The sequence below is a fragment of the Notolabrus celidotus genome, chromosome 22 (assembly GCF_009762535.1).
Source record: "Notolabrus celidotus isolate fNotCel1 chromosome 22, fNotCel1.pri, whole genome shotgun sequence".
Taxonomy (NCBI): Eukaryota; Metazoa; Chordata; class Actinopteri; order Labriformes; family Labridae; genus Notolabrus; species Notolabrus celidotus.
In genome coordinates this window covers 3,564,349-3,592,191 of record NC_048293.1, presented here as the reverse complement: position 1 = coordinate 3,592,191, position 27,843 = coordinate 3,564,349, and the positions used below count along the sequence as shown (strand labels likewise).

At 39.4% G+C, this 27,843-nt stretch overlaps 1 protein-coding gene and 1 long non-coding RNA gene across 19 annotated transcripts in view; one reads left to right on the top strand and one right to left on the bottom strand.

Moving 5' to 3' along the window:
* Nucleotides 1-27,843, bottom strand: part of LOC117805865 — a 128,392-nt gene that overhangs the window by 23,719 nt on the left and 76,830 nt on the right. For 5 of the 12 annotated variants that reach the window (XR_004629540.1, XR_004629538.1, XR_004629545.1 and 2 more), the window contains 2 exons: nt 26,961-27,129; nt 85-1,193 (listed from right to left, as the gene is read on the bottom strand). This is a non-coding gene — a long non-coding RNA (uncharacterized LOC117805865). Of the gene's footprint in view, nt 1-84; nt 1,194-1,304; nt 1,441-26,960; nt 27,130-27,843 lie in introns of those variants that run through there. The other 7 variants (XR_004629541.1, XR_004629542.1, XR_004629543.1 and 4 more) reach the window with 4 other exon arrangements.
* dtnbb (dystrobrevin, beta b) overlaps nt 1-27,843 on the top strand; it is a 41,590-nt gene that overhangs the window by 2,043 nt on the left and 11,704 nt on the right. For 3 of the 7 annotated variants that reach the window (XM_034674448.1, XM_034674451.1, XM_034674450.1), the window contains exons 2-13: nt 1,387-1,433; nt 4,131-4,198; nt 4,438-4,518; nt 4,654-4,867; nt 6,818-6,903; nt 7,785-7,939; nt 8,048-8,153; nt 9,719-9,885; nt 12,003-12,127; nt 24,980-25,070; nt 25,711-25,799; nt 26,969-27,082. In XM_034674448.1, the coding sequence (XP_034530339.1) occupies nt 4,132-4,198; nt 4,438-4,518; nt 4,654-4,867; nt 6,818-6,903; nt 7,785-7,939; nt 8,048-8,153; nt 9,719-9,885; nt 12,003-12,127; nt 24,980-25,070; nt 25,711-25,799; nt 26,969-27,082 (1,295 nt within the window). In that variant the 5' untranslated portion in view covers nt 1,387-1,433; nt 4,131. Of the gene's footprint in view, nt 1-1,386; nt 1,434-4,130; nt 4,199-4,437; nt 4,519-4,653; nt 4,868-6,817; nt 6,904-7,784; nt 7,940-8,047; nt 8,154-9,718; nt 9,886-12,002; nt 12,128-19,841; nt 19,917-24,979; nt 25,071-25,710; nt 25,800-26,968; nt 27,083-27,843 lie in introns of all 7 variants that reach the window. The other 4 variants (XM_034674447.1, XM_034674446.1, XM_034674449.1 and 1 more) reach the window with 2 other exon arrangements.

Below are 27,843 nucleotides of genomic sequence, written 5' to 3'. Positions count from 1 at the left end.
GTTGTTTTTAGGTTTTGAAATCAACCAGAATTAATATTAATGCAACTTTATGATCACTCAAACAAAATAGACCATGATAGTAGAGATAGACTACTTCTGTATTGTTATTTGTAATGCCTCAAAACTGCTGCAGGGTAGGTGTCAGATGAGAAGTCCTACAGCTCTTTTGAAGATGCAGCCTTTTTAAAAAATACATTTACTACAGCAAGTATAAATCTACGAGTTATTCCTCTGACAGTTTTAAGAAAGTAAGATTAGATTTATTTTGTTTATAAAAACGCTGCTTACACATGCACAGGACAAAATCAGCAGTGATGACATGTACTGCTTTGTCCACAGGGGGCACCAAAGTCACCACATGCTGAAAGTTCCCCACAGGAGCTTTAATAGATACTATTATTAAGAAGTGATTCCAAAATAAAGAATAGTCAAGGATTCATTCTTCATAACACAAATACTCACTTTACCATCAGGTATCAATGAGTTTTTGTGTGTACCCTTTTAAAGAATCATACACAGATTTTTGAAGTGGCATGCGTAGTAGAGACACTCTGTAACTGAAATTCAGGCCTTAATTTTAACCCTGAACAAGTACCCACTGTTTTAAATCAGAGATACAATAATGCTTTAATTGAATACCAACGCATTTGAGTTGACTGGGTCCTTTCAAAGACCCATGCAGATGCATCTGACCAACAGTAAGAAGCAGACAACACAAGGCACAGAAACAAGATAGTCACTAGAAAGGTGTTCTGCCATGAAAGCAGTGAAAGCTGTGAGAAGAAGAGTGTCTGTAAAACAAGACTTCCAGCACAACAGAACAAGAAATAGAGGAATCCTCCCTGCATTGACTTCCTGAAGGTTACAAGACCCTTGTTTTTTTTGCTCACGGTCTGCTGGTCAGCTGATCCCTCCACCCACACACTGTCAGTGAACGCACCTTGAACATGCATGTGATCCTGTCATATTTTGGGTCTCTCTGTTTGAGGCCGTCTGGTGCACCCAGAGCTTCTCCCTCATTGGCCAGCTGTACCGTGCTCCATGTCCGTCATCATTAAGTGGTTCCTCTGCAGCTCGGCCGGTGTCATTAGCCCACAGGATGCAGTCACTGCTGAGCGCGATGTCATGGAGAATTATCATTTGCACAGACCACGGGTGCTGGAGTGTTTTCCCCAGCCAGCTCACCGATATCTCTACAGGAAGAGAGGGAGGGGAAACAAAAGCACAAATTGAGAGTTAATGAAGTCCTTGAAGGAAAGAGAGAGGGGGGGAGGGTGTTAATTACTTATTTAAAAGTCAACTACATTTTGTCAGCGAGGAAAAGCTTATCTCTGTGAAGAAGAAAGGCATCCTCACTAACTCCTTTAATGTGTTGTTCCTTCACAGGGTCGACGTTTAAGGCTCCACTTTGTTTGACACTCAGCCCAGGAAAGGTAAATACTTTCAATTCACAAAAAAGAAAAAGAAATGAAAATATGCAAAATAAATTTCATCATTAATGTAGTACAATACAAAGCATCTGTCCAGTAAATTACACTGTCTGTCATTTAATTACACTGCAGATTCATGTCACTAATACATTGACACTTCATAGGAACACAGGTTAATACTAGCCTACAGACAAAGAGTAATTGAAGATAACAGTTAGAAATTAAAATGACACCCTCTCTGAAGAAATGACTTGTATAATCACACTAAAAGGCTTGATAACTCTTGTAGTAGAAGGAAGAAAAAAGGAAACCTGTGCTGTTCAAAGGGAGGACTGTCAAGGTTTATGATGAAACAACAGGCGGATAGGAACAATGAGTCCTTTTTGAAATCACAACAAACACTGAAGTTGAATCAGGTGCCAGCACAGAAGCTAAACTTCCAATTGTTCAACAGATTCTTTGGTGTCAAAAGATGATTGTGTTTTATGTTGTGCTTAAAAACAGCAACTGATATCTGCACTCTTAAGAGAAAGTCTTTGTAAAGTTGTTTAACACTACGTACAGATTCTCAAAGCACTTCAAAGGAAGAGTTTGACATTTTCAGAAAGGCCCTGTTTGTGTCCCTTTATCAGTTAGCTTAGCTTGGAACATTGGAAGAAGTAACCATTACATAACCACCCTGTAAACTCCAATCTGTTATTTTACTGTTTTAGTTTTTGTACAGTTGTTATACTTGTTATATTGTTAGCTTTAGTGGCGCTGAGTGTTGTCCCCAGAACCAGGCTAGCTGAACCCTCCTGTCACCATTATTTATGCTAAATTAAGCTAGCCCAGTTCTCTCTCCAATTAGCTAGGTTTCCACAAAACTGGCCTGACATTAATCCAGCATTTAGCTAGCTTGAATGGTACTATCAGATATATTTGAACAGAGCCAGGCTAGCTGTATGATTGTTTCCATTATTCCTAGTGAGTTAAGCTAACCAGCCTTTTGTGCTCCTTTCCAATTAGCTTAGCCTTGCACACCAATTTCTAAAAACAAAAACTAAATGTTGCTAGTTTAGATTTTGTTACACTTGTACAGAGTAAGCTCGCTAGCTGTTTTCCTCTGTCTCTAACTGGAGATAAGTAAAGCTAACTAGCTACAGGCTAAAGTTTAGTGTACAGACCAAGCGGCAACCTCCGGTCTAAAAATATGCGTCCAATGCGGAAGTGCCAAAAACTGCAGTTCATCGAGGATCCGCTTGAGGCTGGCTCTGGAAGTACAGGAAACCACATACACACCAATTCAAAGAAGACGATCATTACAGCAGAAATAAACATGTTTACAGTCTGGTACAAAAGACCAGTGTAGTCTGGATAGTTCATTTCTCGATCGGCACACACTGTACGGGGGGTGAATTTTTTTGTCTAACGTGGCAATTTCGAAGATATTAAGATTACGAGTCTTCCAATGAGAGGCACAGCTGACTTGATTGACAGGCGGGAACACTGTAGCTGTTGGCTAGGAGGCTCAAAGCCCGCCTCTTTACGTCACACTCGCTCAACAGCAGCAATATGTCTGCCGCAGACGATTGGCCTCAAAACAGCGCTTCAGGGGCGCTGGTGGCCTAGCGGTCTAAGCGCCCCATGTTTAGAGGCTATAGTCCTCGTTGCAGAAGTCGCTAGTTCGATTCCCGGCTGGTTGACCATTTACTGCATGTCTTCCCCCACTCTCTACTCCCCACATTTCCTGTCTCTCTTCAGCTGTCCTGTACATTAAAGGCCAAAATGCCCCAAAAAAAAAAAAAAAAAAAAAAAAAAAAAAAAACAGCGCTTCAGAAACAGATGGATGACGTCACGGATACTACGTCCATTATTTATAGAGTCTATGGTACAGACATGAGAGTGGGGTCTGTCTTCTTATTAAAAAATGGATAGGCACATATTCTCAATATGCTAGACCAATCCGTTAAACAAAAACAAATATTTATGTCAACATTACATTTCCACTTTGTCACTGAGTACTCTCAGAGCTACTTGCTTCCTATGACACTCTGCTAAAGGCGGAGTTGGTGGCTTTTAAAATTCGTGATAATTTATCTTTCTATCCTTTTAGTATCTTTAACTGAATTCCACATTTTTAACATTTTAAGTGTTTGTACAAGCAAATTAAATGCAGCTAACTGGAAGTTTTGTTGGATTTTTAAGCTATTTCATCAAATTAAAGCAACGTTTTATAGTACAGCTCAAAAAAATGTTAATTTTATCTCTTCAAGAGGTGTCATTATCTTATAGGAAGTCAACCAAAACCTTATAATCTGTATATTATGCAATGAAGTTATTTGCTGGTGTGATGACTAATCCCTTTGTGTACAGGGTAAATAACGATGAAAGAACATGCTGTTTCTTTTGGGTGAAACATAGTTCAGTAGTTCACATGAGCTGAGCATGTGGCAGAGGAAAGATGTGTATGAACAGAGATCCTCTTTGTTTTTAAGACATTCAATTATGAGATTTATTTTTACTCTTACCATAAAAAACTGTTAATTAAAGTCGACGATATTTTCTTTGATTTCACCTGTAATAAATATATTTAACTCATCTTCATTTGCAGAGTATGTGCTTGATTTTTGACAGTGAAAAATGCTGTGTGTTACATTTATGGACATGCTTCTGTCTGAGCAGTAAGCACTGCATGCTCTGCTGTCTGATGTGCCGCAGGATGATCGAGGAAGGCAGTAAACGAGGCAAGGCCATGGTGGAGAAGAGACAGCTCTTCATGGAAATGAGTGAGTGGAGCGACTGAGAGAAATATCTCTTCACTATTCATAGCTCGTGTTGTTCTCTGACTGTCTCCAAGTTGCGCAGGAGATACGTGGTCCTTCACACATACAGTATCATTCCTCCCACACGGAGACAGAAATAGTGTCAAAATATTACTAAAATGAGCCCTATTGTGTTTGAAAAGAGTTTCTTTTAAGAAATAACTGAACTGGAGGTGGGATTTATTTATGCTTTTGTTTTTCAGGAGCTCAAAACTTTGATGTAATCAGACTGTCGACCTACAGGACTGCCTGCAAACTCCGGTTTGTGCAGAAGAGATGCAACCGTAAGCGTATTTAGAGTCTTAAAGACTATCCCTCCTTTCAAACTGCTATGACGATGACTAATCAGTGGAAACATTTGTCCCTACCTGAATCAGACTTAATCGATCACTTCCTGTCTGTTTGCCCTCCTCTCATAGTTCATCTGGTGGACGTCTGGAACATGATCGAAGCGTTTCGTGACAACGGGCTCAACACATTGGACCACAATGCTGAGATCAATGTGTCGCGGCTGGAGACGATCCTGTCTTCCATCTACTACCAGCTCAACAAGCGGCTGCCCACCACACACCAGATCAATGTGGACCAGTCCATAGGGCTGCTGCTCAACTTCATGGTGGCCACTTACGATAGGTAAGGGACAGGTGCTAGTATAGGGAATGACGTTGAATTGTTTACTCAGTTAAAAGCACACATCTCTAGTTCTTATCATACTGATTTATATCTGAGTTTTCAGCTCTGAGAAGTGTAGCTTTAATAAGTTATTTAATGTACAACTATATAATGTCAACATTTTTCTAGATGCTAACTAGTCTGTTAAAAATAAATTACATTTCAATTATTTTTAATTTAGCAGAAAACTGAAAAAATAAACTCTATGGAAAGTTTTGATTATGTTGATTTTTCAAACAATATATTTTAAACATTTGTGGGGTTTTTTCTCCAAATATTTTATTTGTTTTATGAAATCTAAACATAAACTTACTGTCCTATTTTGGAGGACTGAAATTTAGTGCAATTTCAGATATTAGATTAAGCTAGAGAAATATCATGAGTCCCTGGATTCCAAGAAAACTTACCCAGCACATCACATGAGTCTCCTAAATGTTCTCTATTTAACAAACAATCAATAAATCTAGATTTTGAGATTTAAATATCTTGTCAACAAGCTGCCTAATGTTATATAAATACAGATGTGCTGCTCTCTGTAGCACAGCAGATAGAGAAGTGTCTCCAGGGATGATTCCCCATATATCCCGCCTCTTACTGTCTGCTCTGAGCTCAAGGCCTCTCACACTGTGCTTCCTGGAGTACAGAGGTTTATTATTGACCGTGAAGCTCTCTCTCATTATTGTACCTTGTGTGCTCCCATTGATTGGCTGCTTGCCCTGCCCATTCATTGACCCGTTCAATTGGTTTACTTTTATCTGTAAGGCCACTCCGGTCTGGCTCTGTTATTACTCCTGCTGCTGTATCTGTGGGAAACTTTGTGGAAATGACCGCCTGCGATCCCAGGAAGCAGTTTCGCTATCTGTCCCCGAGGTCCAAAGTGAATTATATGCAGAAGAGCTTTCATGTACTGTGTTACCTCTGCTCGGGAGCAGGAGCTGAATGAATGTGGAATGAAAGAGCGGCTCTCTGATGGCAAGTTAGTAAGATTTAAGGAGTCTTGAGTCAGCTTTATAATGACCTGGAAACACCAAGTTAATCTGAGATTTAAGGATTAGTCCATGATTTTTAACATTTCATACTCTGGATGCGACATGACAAACGCACTGAATGATTCAAATGTTGCGTGTCAAATGGTTCTTATATTGATTATGATGAAATGTTTTTGTTCGGTTAAATTAAAACTCAACAACAACAAGAAAGACAAAATCAGAAGTGCTCTTAGAGTGCGGACTTAGGACAAAGAGATGATCCAGTCTTCTGTGATGTGCAGACCAGCAGCTACAACTTCTTTATGTGTCTGGACATATTTCCAAAAGTCTTAGAAATACAATGTTTGTCAAGACATGGTCGTACCTGCCTCATCATCTCAGCTGCACAGTCATAAGAGACTTTTATTATTTTAAAAATATCATACATCTATATGTCTACATAATACAAACATTTGTGAAGAGTAGTTTGTTAAAATGAAATGATCTGACATGACATTATGAACATGAAAGTTTGTTATTCAACCCTCAGGTCCACCTCTTTACCTGTTTGTAATTAGATGAAGTTAGTTAGTGTCAACATTTCCAATATGGCAGACGCCATCTTTGGGCTTCGTAATGCTTCTTCAGAAACCAATTAGTGACGTCACTGAGACTACATCCATGTTTTATGCATACTATGATCTGAACAGCTGCCACTGTGACCTCAAGATGCTTCAAGATTATCCAGTAAAACACAGGCTTACAGTGCAGCAGTGCCAGTATAGACAGTTTAAAAAGTAAGCCAACTGACTCAGTTAACATTAACAACCAAAAGCTAATGGTCTTTCAAGACAGAGGAGTGACCAATTTTAAAACTATGATATCATTTCTAAATTCACACTTAAATGAACAGATGAAATGTCCAATTTGTTTGTACTTGCAGTGAGAGCCACGGGAAGATGACGGTTTTCTCAATGAGGGCCATGCTGGCAACAATGTGTGGAGGGAAAATAGTGGACAAATTACGCTGTAAGTACATTTCAGAGCACCTTGAACACACCATGTAAAGAAACATATACACAACCAGTCAAAAGTTTGAACACACCTTCTCATTCAATGTTTTTTATCTATTGTAGTTTAACACTGAAGACATCAAAACTATGAAATAATCTGGTTTTACCATAATCTGGATTACAACAGTAGTCAAATAGGGCTATCCATTGTGTGCTAACCCTACCTCTGAACAACACAACTGATGGTCTCAAACACATTAAGAAGGCAAGTCATTCTACAAATGAACTCTTGACAAGGTTCATGTTAATTAGAAACCATTCCAGGAGACCACTTCATGAAGCAGACTGAGAGAATACCAAGAGTGTGCAAAGCTGTCATGAAGGAAAAAGGGGGCTACTTTACAGAATCTAAAATATAAAACAGATTCTGCTTTGTTTAACACTTTTTTGTTCATTCAATAATTCCATATATGTTCTTTCATAGTGTTGATGTCTTCAGTATTAATCTACAGTGTTTACAATCATTACAATAAATACAAACCCTTGAATGAGTTTGGTGTTTCCAAACTTTTGACTGGTAGTGTATGTTAACTGCTCTATTTTAAAATGAGCTTTAATCATTCTCCTGGCTTTATGTAGTCTGATGTCATTGCTAATTGCAATTCCAGGGTATTCTAGGACAGGGCCTATCTTCTTGTAGTTACTCAGGTTGAACACACAGGGGCGCTGTTGGAACATGTTTGCAGAAATAACTCTGTTCAAACTGTGCATATTTTACCTTTCTGCTGAGTGCACAGACTGTCTGGGGATCAATAATATGCAGTCACAGAAATGTCAAAAGCCCACTTTGCACTCTGTTTCTGCTATGAATATTAAGTCTGACATTTGCTGTCTCAGATATTTTCTCGCAGATCTCCGACTCAAGTGGAGTCATGATGTTTGCAAAGTTTGATCAGTTTCTGCGAGAGGTGCTGAAGCTGCCCACAGCCGTGTTCGAGGGCCCTTCTTTCGGTTACACGGAGCATTCGGTGCGGACATGCTTCCCTCAGCAGGTATGAGGAGAATACTGAACAACCCGTACTGTCTTTTTTTCTTCTTCTCTTTCTTCAGATAATTCTCTATAATTGATGTCCTGTTTGTTTCTATGTGTTTGAATCTAGAAGAAGATCATGCTGAACACGTTTTTGGATGTGCTGATGGCTGATCCTCCCCCTCAATGCCTCGTGTGGTTACCGCTCATGCACCGACTTGCTAATGTTGAAAATGGTAGGATATGGACTCCCCACTTGTACTGTGCTACCACATTAAACTTCCCCATTGCATATTTCTAATTATATCCCTCAGAAATGTTTTTTTCAAACTTAAGTAATATATACCACAAACTAGGTACTTCTAGCTGATAGTGGTTTGTGGAAAGAGCGGCCTGGCTTATTTGAAAGAAGAAAACATTTTTGATTTGGCCCAAAATATGTCCACACAAAAAGCTCTCTCGAACAGAAATAGAGATGTGTCTGAGGTTGGAGTGTTTCAGTCTTGGTTTATTTTATGGTGATGAATTTTTGTATGCCAGTAACCATTAAATTACAAAAGTGAATTTAACTGCAAGGGAGAATCAGAAAACCAATGTACCCTTTACACACTGGGGATGTTCTGGAGCGGCTAATTTCCTAGTTGTTTAAACAGAAATTGAAGTACTTGCAAACAGACTATCCATCCATCCATCCGTTATCTTGACTGCTTATCCCAAAAACAGTCAAAATTGAGCACACGGCTAAACACAGGATCAGAAAGTCTGCAGGTAAACAATCAAATCAGTTTGTCAAGTGTGTCTAACATTAGCAGAGCTAGCACCACCAGCCTTCCTGTATTCCTTTATTCAGATCCCTATTAGCTGCCACTAACGCAGCAGCTACTCTTCCTGGGGTCCGCATAAAACAAACATAACATACAAAATATACATGAAACAACAAGAACAGAAAAAAGCTACAAACAAAGCTGCTTTGGCCCTCTTTGTAGGTTAACGTCCACAGGCTTGTGCTGGTTACACATTACTCCAGTGGAGTAGCTATATGCCAGTTTAACCAGATACAGCCTACACACAACTTCCTCTCTATCATCTGTACTGTGTTCACATCTGATAGTAGAGCATTATAGCGTTATATCAGACACTGCTAACCGGAGCTACAGACCAGACTAGTGGCGGGTGACTGCTTTCCTGTTTAGACAGCTTATGACCGGGATTTCAGGCCCACAGGAGTATCAGTGATTTTTTCAACCCACTTAAAATTCAGTTTGTTTAGTCGGCTGAACGTGCACATCTCTAGATCCTCTTCATTGTGAGGTATTTGATCATTTGAGCAGTTTGCTAGCCATGAACTGATATTCATCTGAACTGGGACAAGACACTCAACTGTTTTTTGTGAGAAGGTACAACTGAGAACTTGTGTAGATATTATAATATGTTATGACTATATTATCTCGTCACATTGCTGTCACTACATCAGCAGTTTGACAAAAATGCCCACATGACGTCTTCACCTCACTGCAGAGACTTAAATGTACAATATGTTCCTTCAGGTTGTATTTGAATAAAACACAAGTATCATCAAAAGAATAACCTCAGGTAAAATCTGAGTAAAGAAACTTCAGCACAGTTCTTAAAAAGGCAAATATATAGTACCTTGTTACTTTCAAGTTCTGGCTGCAGGGTAGGTTGGGAGTTCCTGCCATAAAACTAACATTCAGAGTTTGTCTTCAGTAACTTTGTAAGTTTAGATGTCAGCTCAGCTCTGACTGAAAATTCTCTCTTTTTATTTTTTGTCACCGCTCAGTCTTCCATCCGGTGGAATGTTCATATTGCCGGAGCGAGAGCATGATGGGTTTCAGGTATCGGTGCCAGCAGTGTCATGGCTACCAGCTCTGTCAGAGCTGCTTCTGGCGTGGCCATGCCAATGGTCCCCATAGCAACCAGCACCAGATGAAGGAGCACTCATCATGGGTAAGACAAAGCCCTGATCACTCTTAATTTCATACTGTGTTGTTCTCTTTTTGAGACAATCTAAACGTCAATAACTCCCTGAGAGAGGGAATGATTTTACATTGTCACTGAGCGTTCAGACACTCTCTACATTTCCTGTCCTCTTAAAGCAACACTAGAGGGAGTTAACAGGGTTTCAATCCTTTTGGTAAATTAAAATGTATTCATTGAATTTGCTGTGTTGCCTGATCATTATGTAATACATCAAAACAAAGTCCATCCACTTATAGACAGTGGATCCCAAATCAGATTCAAACCCACACCCTCTGTAACACCAGAGTGCAGGAAACACTAAACAGTGTCTGTAATATACAAATATATTTATGAAATTCATCATGGATCTTATCTGATGTTCTCCCAATTTTAAGAGAAATGATTTAAATAAGGTGCCTCAGGGACATCTTTGTGGCGTTGTTGATAATATTTCTTGGTTTTCTTACACTGATTTAAACACTGATTATGGATTTTGCAGCATTTCACATGACCACTACTCTGATCAGCTGGCTGGCAAGACCATTTTCAAGTCTTTTCCTTTTTACTTCATGATGAACAGATTGATAAAGACGCATCTTTATCTCTAAAATAAATTATGTTACATGAATAATAATTACACGAAATGGTTGTGATAGGTCTTATTTTGCCACTCAATCAGACATAGCTTATTCTACCATTTCAGACACAGCTCACATGAAGCAGTGCTCAGACGCCAGCTTAGATACACCAAGGTACACCAAGCTATGACCATTGCATTTCAATGCAACATTCAACAACAAACTCTCCCTTCATCAAGGAAGTGATGTCCAGTTTTTTAAATTGTATTTGTTTCTTTCAATTCCAAGATCATTTTGAGAATGTAGGTTGTGATTCAAAAAAGGCGCTTATCCAAAGGGATGGCCAATGGTGCCACTGCCACTGCCAAATCTGATTGGCCATCCCAGATGCCACCCAAAAATCCTAAACACTTTGCCTTGTCAGAGGCAGTACATGGGATGTTAAGATCAACTCTTTGAGCTGTGTTTTAACAGGCTGGCAGTGGCTTTATTTGTATTTAAATGTAGCAGACTTTCTTCTATTAGAGCCTGTTATTGTAACTTTGGACAAACTTCTCAGTTTTGAGCCCTTCATAAATGAAGCTAAGAAGATTCATGTGTCCTAACTCTGTTGTGTTTCTTTCATAGTCAAACATGGTATGAAACAGACATATATAACTGTATGATACTATAATGATAGCTGTTAGGGAAGAATGTGAAGAAAGAAAAGGTCAATTTTGTGTGTGTTTGTGTGTGAGCGTACACTCATAAACTGGACACCCCTGCCTATGTCATTGCCCAGGTTTGGCGGCCCCAATCAAAAAGGTCTGGACACGCCCCTGATATTTTACTATTCATATAAATGAAGTGAGACTGAATAAATGTGATGTAATCAGTGATGGTATGCAGCTCAACAAGACCAGAATTCATGTTTCACATCAGACTTCAACATTAAGAAATGTTCTGGTGTCTTAACCCTGTTCTGAATGATGACCGTCTATTTCAGTGACTGTAGTTTCAAACTTGAGTAATGAAAACATTGCAGAGGAAACTCATGGCCGTTTGAAATTTCAGGTGAAAACAACTCGTCACAAAGTAAAACAATTATGTTTGATGCTAAGTATTTTTAACCATTACAGAAAAATCACACCGCTGACTTCAGTTTGGCAAGGACACTCTTGTAAAAGAGATGTTTAGTCTTATTGAGGTTATCCTGGTTAAATAAAGTGTAAATACAATTTAAATAATAAAATGAAAAGTTCTCTTTACATGGCATGGGGGCAGAATAATGGACTCATTGTGTTGCAGTTTGAGACTGTAAAGCAGTCAACAAAACTGCCTGTGAAGTAGCAGATCTGAGCACTTACTGAATCTGCACAAACTACTGCTGATGCTCACTTCTGACACTGTAAACATACTGTTGACCTAGTTCAGTGAATTACCTCTGAAACCCACTTAAAGGGTTTCTACTTTCCCAGTACAGTGACAGCAGCAGACGCATAAAAAACCAAGAGGTGAGACCTTTTTCTTTTTCCTCCTTCATCACAGAAGTCTCCGGCCAAAAAGCTGAGCCACGCCATCAGTAAATCTCTGGGCTGCGTCCCCATCGGAGAGCCGCCACATCCTGTGTTCCCTGAGCAGGCGGAGAGGCCGCAGGAGCTCACCCACACCGTGTAAGTCCCACTCGCAAATCATTCATTACCACTGTGTGTGTCACTCACGAGGGAAGCCCAACTCTCTGCACAGCATGGCTCAGTGTGCTGGTGATCTACAGTCTGTTCTTGTCATGTTATGGCTGCCATCTTTCCATTTCTCTGTCACTACATGACTGATGGAGAGCCATGATGGTAACATGTCAACCCATGATTATTTGCTTACATGGAAATGGTGATAAATTCTGGGCGGGTTCAGCCGCAGTCGTCCTCATAAGTCTGTTGGCAGTGAAACATGGATGATGGTATAAATCTTGTGCACAGGCTCTGGTAGTCGTTATAGGAAAGGCATTATATTATACTGCTGTCTCATACGCTGCACACTCATTTACATTTCAGTTGAAAACAGTAGGATTTCCATAATCAATCCCTCCACAGAGATACATCCATAGGGGTCCACACTGCTACATTCAAATCATTTGATCAATTATTTATCAAATTATTCAAAATTCAGACACTTTTGTCCTCAGACAAGAGGAAATCGTGTAATATTCCAGTTTTAGAAAGTGCTTAATGATTTCTGCTCATTCCCAGCCTTAATAGGATCACCAGAAATATCTCAACATTCTCATATGAGCCGTTGACATTCCTCATGGCACATTTCATAACAAAACCCTGCTTCATATCCCAGTCACGACCATATAGCAAAGCTGAGCGTGTATGCCTTTGCTGCTGGCAAGTGTCACTGAGTAATTGATAGTGGGGGGAGAAAACCAACTCAGCCAACGCCAAGAAAAATAGACACAGCGTAAATACATCAACATGATTCTGTGTTCTGCTGCGTGAAAGCTACCATCATCTCTGAATCAGCTCTCACATCTATCCTCCGCCCGCTGGCCAGAGGGTGGTTCTTTTTTTTTCTGCATTGTGCCCAAACTTATGCATTTAAGATGAAGTTTACATTTGCATAAATTTACAATTCATGGTCTCTCAGAGAATCAAATGTTGACTTAGATGTTTTTTCATGCAGCCGAGAGATGAGGCGATGGGATTAGCCCGTGCTGTATAGGCTATGTAGCGTGAAATTACATCACATGAGTAGATTAATATTGATGAAAATAAAATTTGTGACTAAACTACTTTGGATTATGACTCTGCTGTGCCCACAGCATGCAGTAATCCGTGCTGCTTATTTTTGATGCTGATTAAGATAATGAGGACCTTCATATCTTTTGCCCATTTGGTGCTCTGGGTTGTATTGGATTCTGTAACAAAAACTGCTTCTTTTTTTTTACTCTAAACACAATATTAAACTAGGAGTTATTGGGAGCAGTTAACTAAGAAGTACAATATATGACATGCTTTATGAATTACTATGACAAAGTATTTTGAAAATGAAGTCAAAAAATTATTAGAATGAGGTCGTAATATTATTCGAAAAATTCTTGTTTTAAGAGAATTAAGTCATAATATTAGGAGAATAAAGTTATAATATTCATCTGGTTATTATTATGACGTCTTTCTTGTAAATTTACAAATGTATCCCTTTAAGATGATGACTTTATTCTCATAGTATTATGACTTTATTCTTAAATTTCAAAGTTTTTGTTTACGATTTTATCCTCGTAAAATGTACATATTTATCTCTCTTACAACTTTATTCTCATTTATTAGTGACTCTTTCCTTGTAAATTTATAACTTATTTTCTCTTGTGACTTTATTCTCTTAATATTACAACTATAATTGTAAATGTAAGAGTTTTTCCTGGCACAACTTTATCCTTGGAAATGTATATCTTGTTATTATTAAATAATTATTATAAGATATCTTAATTATCTTTATTTTTTCTTCTTTAATGCAGCACTAATCCTCTGATTTATATTACAATTTTAAGGATTCCATATTTGATCATTTTGTTTTTATTCTACTTTGTACTTAATTTCTTAGGAAACATTTCCTGAGTGTACTTTTAACAAAAAAATAATATTCTGAAAATGGTTAAAATTTCTCAGATTACTACAAGTTGTAGTTAACAGCTCTATAAGATATATTTCTCCTTTCAGCTTTACAAAAGGTAATTTAAATACATTTTAACGACCAAACCGGGTCAGACTATCCAATTATTAACAGAAAGAAAAGATTAAAGAAAAGTTTTTGAAATGAATTTACATATGCAGCAAAGCTTCCCTATAAATCTCTAATGTATCCTTATATCTTATTTATCTTGTGTGTCTAATGAGAGAGCCAAACCTGTGTGAGAGCCATGCCGCTTAACATTTTTATAAACTTTGGAAAATTTATAGAAAGTAATTAAAACTCACTGCAACATTAAAATGCTGCTCACAAATTGATGTATCAGTGTGAATCATTTAAATGTAAAGAAGTGGAAGTTTTTCCAGGCAAAAGGTACTCTAATAGTTTTGCTGAGAGTGCCTTCATACTTGACTAGAATTTTAAATAGAGACCTTTTGCTTGTAATTGAAGTTTTTTTTCAGACTGATGTACTCTTACTTTTTTGAGGTTTGGGGTTAGAAATCCAGGAAATTTCTTTTGCCTTTCAGTTTTCTTTTAAGAATTTAACGGGCAAAGTTTCTTTTCATGCTGCTGCAGATGACATTTCAAGGCTGGTGGCACTATATGTGTGTTCACTGACTTTTAGTATAATGGATGTGACTGTGACCCCTGAGATTTGCTGTGTACTTCTCTGACTCTATTGTTAAATCTGATGCAGGGGGATGTTTTCTATTTTTGGTTCCAGAGGTAACACTGTACTTTTGAGAGCGTTTCTTCTCAACTGTGTCATGAAAATAGATTATATCCTAAACTATGGCTGAAATGTAATACCTGTATGCTTGTCTGAGAGTTTGAGGTGAAAATACTAAGTCATCAAATATGACCACTCTTATGTCTGCCCTCTGAATGTAAAGTTATAGCTAGAGGACAATTAGCCCAGCTTAGCAGACCAGAAAACAGGGAAAAGAGCTAGCCTAGCTCTGTATGACAAGAACAAAATCCACAAACAAGCTCACAAATGTTTTTTTTACATCTCATTAGTTGAAGAAATATATAAGACATTTAACAAAAGTTACATAAAGAGTTAAACAGAAGATTAACACCACGGTCAAGTCTGTGCCTTCAGCATAAAACTACTGCGACTAAAAACTAGATGACAGTTAAACAGCTAGCCTGTCTCTATCTAAAGGTAATTTACCTGTTAGATTTATTTTGTGAAACTTATACTAGTGTTGTAGATCGGTCTCGAGACCACTTATCTGAGATCTCGGTCTTGTGTCAGAATCAAAAGCATTTTTAGTCGGTCTTGTCCCGGTCTCGGACTGGGTGGACTCCGTATTTTATATCAAGATGGTTGAGACCATCACTGATGCACTCTGTGTCCCTGTCATTATTGGGACACACACCACAAATATTAGTAAATAGAAAATGCACACAACTAATAAGAAAAGGCTTGACAAAATAATCCTGTGCAGCTACCACTACGACCTCCTACCTCTCCTGAGCTCACAGGCAACAGAAAACACAGTTTGAACTCTGATCTAAAGCGAAAGTTAAACTTACGACGACCAAAATGAAACTTTAGGCGTCAAAAGTCTCTCACAGTGCGTCAAAAGAAAGGCAACAAAGACAAAACTAAACCTTGTTTGTTGCTATCAACTGTTTTTAAAGCAAATGTTAATAAAATAAACAGAAGTCTTTTATTTTGTTAACTCTCTTAATGATTTTTCATTGATATATATGGTCTTGGTCTTGTCTCAGTCTTGCCCTGCCGTGGTCTTGGTCTTGTCTCGGTCTCCGTGCCTAAATGTCTTGGTCTTGTCTTGGTCTCGGTGCACTCTGGTCTCGGACATGTCTTGGTCTCGGTTAATGTGGTCTTGACTACAACACTAACTTATACCAAATAAGAAATGTATGAACAACATGTTTTTGGGTTTTAAATGTAAAACTACAGACTACAGTAAGCTAATACTTGTCACCAAGAAACAGTCTAGCTAGCACCCAGTCTGTCTGATTCTAGCTATCTTACGGCTAATGACTGTGCTGTTGCTGCTTTGTCTGTAGAAGTCAAACAAACATGAACTTACTTACTTTAAGAGGTGCTTGAAGGAGGACTGTGTCACAGAAAGAGCTAGCTGCCTCTCCCTGTTTTCAGTCTCTATGCTAGTTTAACATACTGGTAGCTGTAGCTGCATATATAACTCAAAGAAGAGAAATGAGTGAGTCTAATTGTCTTATCTTATTCTTGGCAAAAAAACTAAAAGAGCATATAAATGTAAAATAAAATCTTTTAAATCCAACACTTCAGCTTTAAATGACTTCTGCTCTCTGTGTAGCCTTCAGCCATGAGGAGGAGCTGGCACTAATGGACTAATTCTCATTTTTAAACGCTTGATTCCAGAGAAATTAGGGCTGAATACAGTAATTTTCTGCCTAGCATTCCCATGCTGATTCCCCTGCTGGCTACAGAAATCTTCCCCCCAAACTGGATCCCTTGGATAATTAGTCACAGGACAACTGCCAAGCATCCGATATTATTCTACGATGACTTGATTTTATTGATGATTCATAAGCGAGAGGGAAGTGTGCTGTTGCTTTTCTAAAAGTAGTGCAGCTAGGTGCCAATGCTGATAAATGTTGTCTGAGGAGGTGTTGTTTAATGCTGTGAACCAGGAGACATCCATCACCGTTGTCTCTCTCTCTCTCTCTTGAGTGTGTGTGTGTGTGTGTGTGTGTGTGTGTGTGTGTGTGTGTGTGTGTGTGTGTGTGTGTGTGTGTGTGTGTGTGTGTGTGTGTGTGTGTGTTTAAGGCTGAGGAGGTGAGTGAGTAATAATGGCAGAATCAGGGTAGAGCGTCAGGTTTGATCGAAACTCACGAATCGAACGGACAGGAGTCTCCCAGTAGTCCAACTCCCCTCTCGGTGCCCTCAGAGGAAGTGAAGCTATTCTGATTCTGTTTTGAAATATTTACCAGCAACTGAAAGCGAAGACTAACACCGAGCTGAGCTGTGAATTTCTCCCTCCACTCAAACTGTCAGCCAGATTCTTGGGGATTTGTGTTTGGGAGAGGAGTTATAGGTTTGGGATGCACCGTCTGTCTCAGGAACTTTAAATCTATGAAAAGTCTGCCTACCTCCAGACTTAGCTCTGCTTCTGCCAAAAGACTCTAAGCACCAAATATTCAAAAGGAAAACTCGAGAATAGGCATCTTACTGTACTGCACTGTGCATAAACACATCCTCAGTGCTAGTTTAGTATTTCCAATTCCCTGTTTTCTACCTAATCCCCAAAAATCCCTCCACATTTTACCTCCTATGTTTTCCATCCTTCCTTATTGTCCCGCTCAATACTAACTCCATCAATATCATTAAAATGGAGAGAACAGGCCTGTGATTCACTTCTCTGTGAGCGCGATCCATTGGGTTTTTATGGCCGAAGTACTGACAGCCTCCCAGGGGAAATAGAAGCACCTTTGCCAGCAGCGGGAGAGGACGCTTCATGTTTGTGTATTATTTTTAGCCGGCTGAGGGCGATTGAAGGCAGCCATGCATCTGTCGTTGTGGGAAAAATAAGGTGAATGTGTGTGTGTATGTGGACTTAATTTTCATCTCCTGCGCCCCTGCCAACTGCCAAGTACAAGTAAAAGGGTGGGACATTGTGATTCGCTGCACGCAGGTAGCACGAGGCTTAGCGCAATGCAGACTTTGATCTCTTAGTTCCTTAAATGTTGTGTCAGTTCACTCTCTGTTTGACCTCTGGGGCAGCGGCTGAATCCAGAATGATGTGAGTCCTTAATGAACATTTCTCAAGTCAGTGGAGCACGGGGCTGCAGACACGGATGTGAATGAGTTAGGACGTCTGGTGGAGTTAATCCAAAATGAAATACTTTCATATAAGAGGACGCTTCGTTTTTTATTGAGCTGCAATGTTCTATGGGAGTTATATTTACATTCTCTGAAAGGCATGATGATTATTTAAAGCTGGGGAGAGCTTTGAATTATGTAAGAGGACGGATGAAGATATGTAAATGCAATTATGGTATTACAGTATTATAGTAAGGGCTGAAAAGGCCAGTTTGTTACACATTAGTCTCCTAAAGGGATGAGAGTAGCTTATTTTGGATGCATTCAAAAGCAAAAGGCATTTCCCTGATTTCCAGCTCCAGAGAGAGAGAGAGAGAGAAAGAGAGAGAGAGAGAGAGAGAGAGAGAGAGAGCATGTGTGAGACAGAGAGCAAAATCTACGGCGTCACAAAGTCACGTGACCACCGAGTTTCCTTGGAGACAGCAGCAGTGTAGTACATTGAGATGCTCGCGCGCTCAGTCGAGGGCAGATTAGGCATCTGGCAGCAGCAGCAGCAGCAGCAGCAGCAGTTGGATGTATTTTGCCAGCCAGACAGGTGCTCGCTCCCCGCACAGAGGTAAGTGTGCTGACTCGAGCTTTTTCCGTCATCTGTCTGGCTGCTCACCTTCAGGCAGGATTAGTGTAACATAATGAGCGTTAAACGAGAAGTAAACATCTGAGTGATTCTATAGGACGCTGACAGGGAAGCATGTGCAGGTTAGAAGAGTGACGGCTGTTTTTCTGTTGTTATCTCCATGCTCGTAGCGTCGTAGTAATCAGGACTTGTGTTTGGTTTTGGAAGCTGAAAATGAAGACTGATTAATTACTCATGTTTTTCTTTTAGATGTGTTTTGTTTCAGATGCGTCCCAGGGGAAAATAAAATGCATGAACTATTAAATAGCAGCACTTAATTGGAACGTGAGCATGCATAATAACACAGCGAACATGTTATCTGCTTTGTGAACAAATAACCTCTTAAATTATTTGCATACAATTAGTAATCCACAAATGATGCCGCTATGCTCACTCTTATTCTTGTTTTGTATTTTGCAGCACAACACACAGAGAGAAATGTTTGTGAGGCACTTTGTAGCAGAAAAAAAAGGCTGTCAGTGCCTCATGCTGATAACATTATTCTGCACAATGTGGATATAAATAGTGTGATTCTGAGCAAAAATGCGGATTGGACAAATAAACATAATAGGACACAATGCTGCTCAGTGTTCTTCCTTCTTGTGTGATAAGGAGTGCTTTAAATAAAACACTTACATCTGAATCAAGGCTGAGGACTACATGGAGAAACAACAGGATTTATGTTACCCAAGGCTGAGGAGACGTAGCTCCACAGACGTTGAAATGTTGTTGTGTAGTGTGAGGCTGAGAGTTGTGCAGAGTGATATTTTGATCTGTTAATGAGACTCGGTGGTCCCGGGGTTGTTTGGCCTCAGACGGGCTCGTCAGGGCCGACCATTCAGCCGCCAGATGGACCCCATCGCTTTGTTTACCCTCGCAAATTACCTCCCACAATGTCACCTCTCGGTTTTTCACAGACTTCCACTTTAATTAGATTTCTTGACTTGCTGTTGTTTTGCTCTTGCTCGTGTTAATTAGCTCAAAAAGATTGAAATGAGAGTTCCCAGGAAAACAATTCTTCTATGATTCAACTATTACATGTTATGTCTATTTTGTGCACCACATCCCCCCCCCCCCCACTGCTTTCCCTCTTATCCTCTTTTGTACAGTTGGATTAAATTGAAGTGAGGATCGCTGATTCATGATTACTAATAAAATGCAAATGCCCTCTCCTCCATTCCCCCTGGTGACACGCACCACAGGCCTCTGCAGCGTAGCATTAAAGACCTCTAATCTTGTCTTTTAGTCAGCCGAAACCAGCGGCCAACAACATGAACGACACAATGCTCATGTCCTCCGGGGCACCCACTCCCACCAAAAGGTAAGCACCCACTCCCCCCAAGTATTCTGCATAAAGATATTCCTCTGATTATTTACAATTTCCTTCACTTTTCTCGTTATTTCCTGTAATATATTCTGCACAGATGACAAACTGACACTTTGAGTTACTCACATGCAGAATAAGTTATTTTTATCACAGAGTTTGGTCTGATCTCAGGATTCCTTCTGACAGATTCTCTCTCATCAGTGGAAAAGAAAACACAAGAATAACGCCGTAAATCAGACGACAGACTCTTATTTGTTCCCTCACACTTGACACATATTTTTGCATTCGAGCTTCATGCCCTTGTGAGTGTATTTTTAGAGGGAAATTTGCTACGCTGTCATGAAGAATATGCGAGCAGTCCTACTTAAAGGCTTGATTTGACAAATAGATTATGATAGAATTAGAGCCTCGTCGTGTAAGCAGATCGCAGGCGGCGGGTTCTGTGAAAGCAGCCTCTCATGTCAGTGAAAGGCCACCTCTATTATTATTATTATTATTATTTACTCTCAGTGGTAATGATCCATCTGTGGTTATGAATCCAATAATGGAGAGCACTCTGAGGCAGCTGTAATGTATCTGCACTCTGTCCAGCAGGACTGTGCTGGGTGAATTTGCCTTTTTGTGTGTGTACAGTATCTCTTTATCACATCTTTCCAGCAATTTGTGTGTGAGAGATGGGGCTGCTCAGGGACTCGGGACATCAAACAGCACATTAAAGGGATGTGAGGTCACTGTCGGGTGTTCAGGCTAGAGGTTTTCATACTGAGCCTGTTTTAAGATCAGGTGTGTGACAGACATCTAGGCTTTGGGTGTGTATTCATGAGGAGCTTGAATGAAATCTGTGGCTGTATTTTTTTCCTCTTCTGATCTCAGGCTGGTCATCCAGTACTACAGCAAGGACCCAGGCAGCTGAAGGGCAGCATGCACACTGCAAAAAATGTTACATACAGCAAGTCTGACACTTTTAGTGTCTTACTTTATCCATAAAAATCTGCCACACTTCACCTCTTTGCACCACAAATTGATATGTGTGCAAGCATAATTATCTAAACATGCAATTAGTATTTTTTTCTGTGTGAAATAATCTAACTAGATTATTTTTACAGTACAGTCCTGTCTCTGAGGGATGACTGTAACAAGATTAAAGCCAGGGTAGAGAAACCTGACAAGATAGGGATGCCCCAGGCGATAAATGATGCCTCGCGCTCAGACCTGTGGAGGTCAGCGTATGACATCATGTGTTGCAGTGTGTTCAAGAGCAAGGCGACACTGTACTCAGGTCTGTTTCTCTATGGCGGTAATGACGAGGCCTGATAACCTTTGTGTTGACATTTTGTGAGTCAGAGCTGCTGTGGGAAGATGTCGCACACGGAAGATGTTGTTGCCTTAGGGGAGCAAAACAGATAAAAAAAACAACCACGAAGCTGCAAAGTTAAGGGCAGAAAATGTGTGTGAAGCCACCTTGACGCTTCCAAAACAGGTTGTGTTGAGTGTCAGCGTGGATGTGGGTTGATACATTGTTGAATGAGGCCTCTCACTCTGTCACATTTGGTCTCTGAATATTAATCTGTTGTCCCAAGTAGCCTTCCTTTTTTTAACACAAAGGGCCCATGAGTCAAAGATGTCACTGCTGAATAATGCAGAGCTCCTTGGGGCTCAGTTCAACAGTCCAAAACAAAAAAAACACACCAGCTCTGTCCTATATTTTCCTATCCGATTCCACTGATTTCCAGAGGAAAAGAAACATAAAAAAATCTGACTTTTGTGTCAAAGATTGTGCGTGTTTTACTCCCAGCCTCCATCACAGGCTGCTCTCTGATAGCGTCTGCTCTGCTGACACGGCACCTGCTCCACTGCACCTCTCTCCCTCTCAGACAATCGCTCACCACAAGCTGCTCCTCCAAGGGCGAGGCGCAATTTATTACCTGTTAGTCATGCAGAACCGTGGCGGTGGAAGATAAAATTTTAAAAAAGAGAAGGAAAATGGTGTCTAGAGCTTGATGAGTTTATTCTAAGAGAAGATGGACCAAACTGTGAGTCAGTGTGAAGTTTTAAAGGAGGTGTACTGTGCAACACGCAACTTAAGACTTTAGATTGAAAAATTCAATCATTACTCTCTCCTAAGTCTTGCTCTTATTTCTTCACTTAAAGATACATTTGAGCATCAAATGTGCTCATGGAACCAGTCAGACTGGGTAATAATGAAATATTATTGCTTTTTGATTTTCAGTGGAATATTATAATAAGGATGATAGCTTGTTACTGCTCTACAAAACTCTGCCATCATAATTAATGGCTCCAAGTAGATTTTAATTAAGAGATAACCAAGTGAAATATGAAAAGTAATGTGTTATACTTATGAAGAGTTATGTCTGACATAACTGTGATTGAGAAACAAAGTCTTTCATGGAATCATTTTAAAAAGATTCTTCACAATTGGGAACACTTTTCTTAAAGCTCCTGTGAGGAATTTTCATCGGGTTGTGAAATAGAATGAGAAAATACAAAATTTAAAAAAAAATTAAAATTAAAATTAAAATTGAATTAAAATTAAAATAAAGGTAGTACTTTTACCGTAAATAAATGCAGTAAATATATATATTATAAATTATGAATATTGTACCCTATAATAAATATATTATATAATAGGTACATACATGTAACAGAAAATAGATAAATAAATGTAATATAAATAATAGATAAATAAATATAATATAACATTTAAATATATTACATATAGTATTTCATATATATTTATAAACATACATATATTTACAATTGTACATTAAATTTAGACTGAAAGATTATTATTAGACACAGTTTGTCATCCTATTAACGAGTAAACATACTGATGTAATGCTGCAGGACCAATCAGAATGAGGTTGTATCTTGCTCCAGATGTTTAGCTAATTAAAAATTTTGGCATATTAAAGTTTTGACCCCAAATCAGAAATCAGAGCTAAGATTTTAAAAATCATTTACACACACCTACCTAACTTAACCATGACCAGTCACGTGTGAGATCGTTGCATTTCAGTGCAAAAATATAGATACTTTCAGATGTTTGAGAATCTAAGATTCCTGGGAAAGATGCCAGCTCAGGAGAGCTCAAAGGCAGCTGAAGCATCTTTGTCCAAAACCTGGCACAGACAGAGAGGTGGTGCCGGGAACCGACAGGAGAAGCTTTTATACTGACAGCCTGAAGATCCAGACACGCAGGCTTTGTAGGGTCAGAGCAATTCCTCCCTGACGTACATCAATGTATCACTTTAGTCCTACACTAAATCTCAGACTCTGTCTACGCTGTGGCCTGAGGAGGAGTTAATTCAGAGAAATGTTCCATTTAAGACATTTCTTGACATTTATGAGATTTTTCCTCAAAACGAGTGCTTTGACATGTTATTACAGTCATGTTTCTTTTATCTTATGCACACTAGCTTAATACTTTTTGAGTCAGTTCATGGTATCTTTACGTTGAATGATCGGAGTATTTTAAGATTGCAGCTAAGACACAAAAGGAAATAAAGAGAAACATTTAAAGAAGTGAGGAAGGAGCTGGGAAAGGCAAAATGATCTCATCACACTGGCTGCTTCATATCTGCTTGGATAGATAATATTTAAATACAGATGTGGAAGAACAGGCTGATTTTTAAACCATCGTATCAGCTGGGTAATTGACTGTCTATAAAGATTAACAACGCTTCACCTCCTAATTGTTTTGTAAGAGTGAAGCCAAAAAAAAGGAGCCATCTGTGGAGCTGATATTGACGTCCCGACCCCTCTGCTATCAAAATATCATAATAACACACATAAATCAGTGAAGAACAACTAACTAAAACGGCAGAAACCATGTTTGAGAACAATTTATTTGATGTGTATTTTTATTTTATAGGCTGACCCATGTTCCATCTGTTTACATGGAGGAGGCAGGCTTTACAACCTATGCTGCAGCCAGTTAGTAGAGGAAGTACACATTTTTTTGGCAAGCAGCAACCTCTGGTGTTGAGAACTCAAGCCAAAAGCAGTGCAAAAAAAACAGCTTGTCCCTGAGTGTTGACTTGGGGTTTGCTTCAAAAGCTCAGGAAGTCCCATTAACACTCATGATAAAGTGCTAATTTTTATAGCAGAGAGAAACACACACAGGCTGGTTAAAAAAAATCTGAATAGCTCATTTATTTATTTGTTTGTGCATACTCTATGGGGGTGATTTTTTTTCATAAGTCAGCAATTTTGATTATTTTCAGGCTCAGAGTTATGAAGATTTGCATAATTAAGGGCGTGGCTGAGTTGACTGACAGGTGGAAGTGTTGTAGCTGCTTGTTAGGAGGCTGAAAGTCCACCTCAACTTTTAAGTTGACTGAAGGTTAGGTTGAGTGAGCATTCTTTAGGCTTCAAACCCTCCTCTGAACCCGACACTGGGACTAGGTCTTTATTTTAAACGGTCAATGGGTTTTGCTTCACTTTTGGAGAGCTGTCATGTCACTCATCTTTATCTCCAGTCTGTGGGCTGGGTGGTGAAAGCAGCAGGGACTGCGGCTGTCAATGCAGCAGGTTTCAAGCCAGATTGGGTTTAATGGTCTTAATCATGGCTCACTCTCCAGTCAGAGTTAGAGAAGCGTCCAGCACTTTCCATTTCGGCTCTCCTTCACTCTTCATCGCTGACTAGGACGGCATATGTCCCGTCGTCTGTCTGCACCATATGCCCCGCCCATGATCATTTAAAGCCTCATGCCTTTATTTGACATTTCCAGGCAGTGATGAAGCGGCCAGAACGGGCACTGGCTCAGTCACAAATGCATTTGGCATGCTGCATTCTCTCTTATTCATCTCAGTTCATTGTTATGAGCAATTATCTCAAACTGTCTGTCAGCTTTGGAGTGAAAACCAACTCTCATATATGAAGGTCACCTGCATGATAAAGAGTTTTTCCACATAATCACTTGTACTGTTCAAACTTCTGCTTATATAAGAGCTTTCACATTAAGGTCAGTGTTGCTGTACATGTGTGCGTGCCTGTGTCTGTATGTGATGTGTGTCTCTGTGCTAACTTTGCTCAGTGTCTTGGAGAGTCCGAGCCGGTTAGATGAAGAGCACCGCCTCATCGCACGCTACGCCGCCCGCCTGGCAGCTGAGGCGGGAAACTCCACAGTGAGTGACATGGTGGGCTTCAGTCTGCCTGAATTTCACATGTAATGCTGTGGCATGGGGAACTGAGATGTTTAAGTTGCAGGGCTAAGACCTGCAAGTCAGACTGTGCAACATTCAGACATAAAAAGTTATTTTATGAAGACAAGAGAGGAAGGGACGGGATAAGTGCTCTTGTTAAGGTACGTTAATCTGAGGAATATTAAAAAAGAGGCAAAGTCATCAGACTGGAATTGATACTGATGCCCACATACTATAAGATACAAAAGCAAACCAGACCATCAAAAAGGAGGCTTATAATTTATATATAGTTCTTCTATGTGCCTGTCAAACTAGTCAGAAGAGCACACATAAAAAGATATTAAAATATCTCTTGTGTGAAGAAACAAAGCTATTCACTAAAGCAGAAAATATTCATGTCGCTTTCACTTTATTTAAATTTCTGCTTTTCAGCCTGACTTTAAAATGGAGGGATAAAAGAAAGCTGTGGTGAGCTGAAATTGCTCTCTGTTTAGGCAGAAGCATAATAAGTCTCCAGCAGAGAATCATTTCTGCCTGCTGTGATCAGAAAGAAGCTGCTGCTGTTTTCACTTTTGTTCCCCCACTGTTGTTAATGCCGTTCTATGATAATTTTGTTTTTCAGCAACAATGTCCTCCAACAGATCTGAGTTTCAACTTCGACGCAAATAAGCAACAGAGACAGCTTATTGCAGAGCTGGAGAACAAAAACAGGTAGGACTTTTCATCCAAACTTCAACTGTACCAAGGTCCGAAATCAGTGTTTCCCAAATGATGAGGTTGCTTTAAAGCGGGTTAATAACATGACTGGGTATAAAAAAGAACATTCCAGAGAGTCAGAGTCTCTCAGAACTAAAGATGGGAAGAGATTCACTACTCTGAGATTTCATCTTCTACTGTACATAATACCATTAAAGATTCAGAGAATCCGGAGACATCTCTATACAAAAGGGTCAAGGCCTGAAACCAATACTGGATGGTCATGCATCCAGGCTGCACTGCATTTAAAAAGGCCTGACTCTGTAGTGGAACTCACTGCATGAGCTCAAAATCACATCTAAAAGCTACTTTCTGTGACTACAGTTTGTTGCTGCACCCACAAATGTACACTACCAGTCAAAAGTTTAAAAACACCTTCTCATTCAATGTTTGTATTTATTGTAATGATTGTAAACACTGTAGATTAATACTGAAGACATCAACACTATGAAAGAACATATATGGAATTATTGAATTAACCAAAAAGTGTTAAACAAAGCAGAATCTGTTTTATATTTTAGATTCTGTAAAGTAGCCCCCTTTTTCCTTCATGACAGCTTTGCACACTCTTGGTATTCTCTCAGTCTGCTTCATGAAGTGGTCTCCTGGAATGGTTTCTAATGAACATGAGCCTTGTCAAGAGTTCATTTTTAGAATGACTTGCCTTCTTAATGTGTTTGAGACCATCAGTTGTGTTGTTCAGAGGTAGGGTTAGTACACAATGGATAGCCCTATTTGACTACTGTTGTAATCCAGATTATGGTAAAACCAGATTATTTCATAGTTTTGATGTCTTCAGTATTAATCTACAATGTTGAAAATAATTAAAATAAATAAAAACCATTGAATGAGAAGGTGTGTCCAAACTTTTGACTGGTAGTGTATATTAAAGCTGAACCATGCAAAGAGGAAACCATATGGAATCATGATCCAGGAACACGGGTGACTTCTCTTGGCTGGCCCAGAGCCCATTTAAGATGAACTGAAGTGATGTAGAAATCTGTCCTGTGAGCTGACAAATCCAAATTTGACAGAACCTAACAGCCTTTCTAAATGTAATAAAGAAAGAATGTAAGAATTTCTCTCATGGCTGTTTGTTAAAACTGATTGACTCACTCTTTCAGGGAGATCCTCCAGGAGATCCAGCGACTGCGTTTGGAGCACGAGCAGGCCTCTCAGCCAACCCCAGAAAAAGCCCAGCAGAACCCCACACTCCTGACTGAACTGCGGCTCCTCAGGTATCATCCATCACCAGCAGCACATCTCTTACAGGGGCATCTTCCTCCTAACATCAGAAAGGAGGAGTCATATATTCAGGAGATGAAGCTGTAAAACCACTTCTGGCCTTTTGTGTTTATGTATGCTGAGCTCATTCTCCCTGCAGGAATAATGTCTTTCTAATTTAGCTGGGTGGGTTTTTGGATTAGCTTCATCAGCAGCCGTGTGGGCATTTGTCATGCTGGCAGGACTCTGAGACACTTTGGCTCAGTTCTTGGAAGAGAATCTCTGGGACGGGGTGTTACAGCTCTTGTTTGCCTTAGTGACTCACTTTGTTGTCTAGCCTGGACTAAATAATGGATCAGCAGTGAGGTTTGTCGTCACCAGCGATGATTAGGATTTCATTATATGATCTTTTGATATTTTCTGGGATAAACTATAAACTTCCATTCTTTAATGGTTAGTTCTAAACAGCTTTTGGACTTGAGAAACAGGACTGGTTGTATGTACAGGAACTTATCATTTAATTTAAAAAAGACGATAATTAAACTGAAATAATTGGTTTATAACACTGGAGGGCACATTTATTTTTTTATCCCAGTTTAATCCAGTATGTCTAAAAGCAAATTACAGCTGTCTCTGATAATGCCTTTATTCAGCTCCAGAGCTGACATGTTTACAATTTGCTGATTATAATTATTAATATTACTATGATGATAATAACTATTATTATTTATTGTTAAATGCAGTTACAATTTAAGGCCACCAGATGGGGGTAATG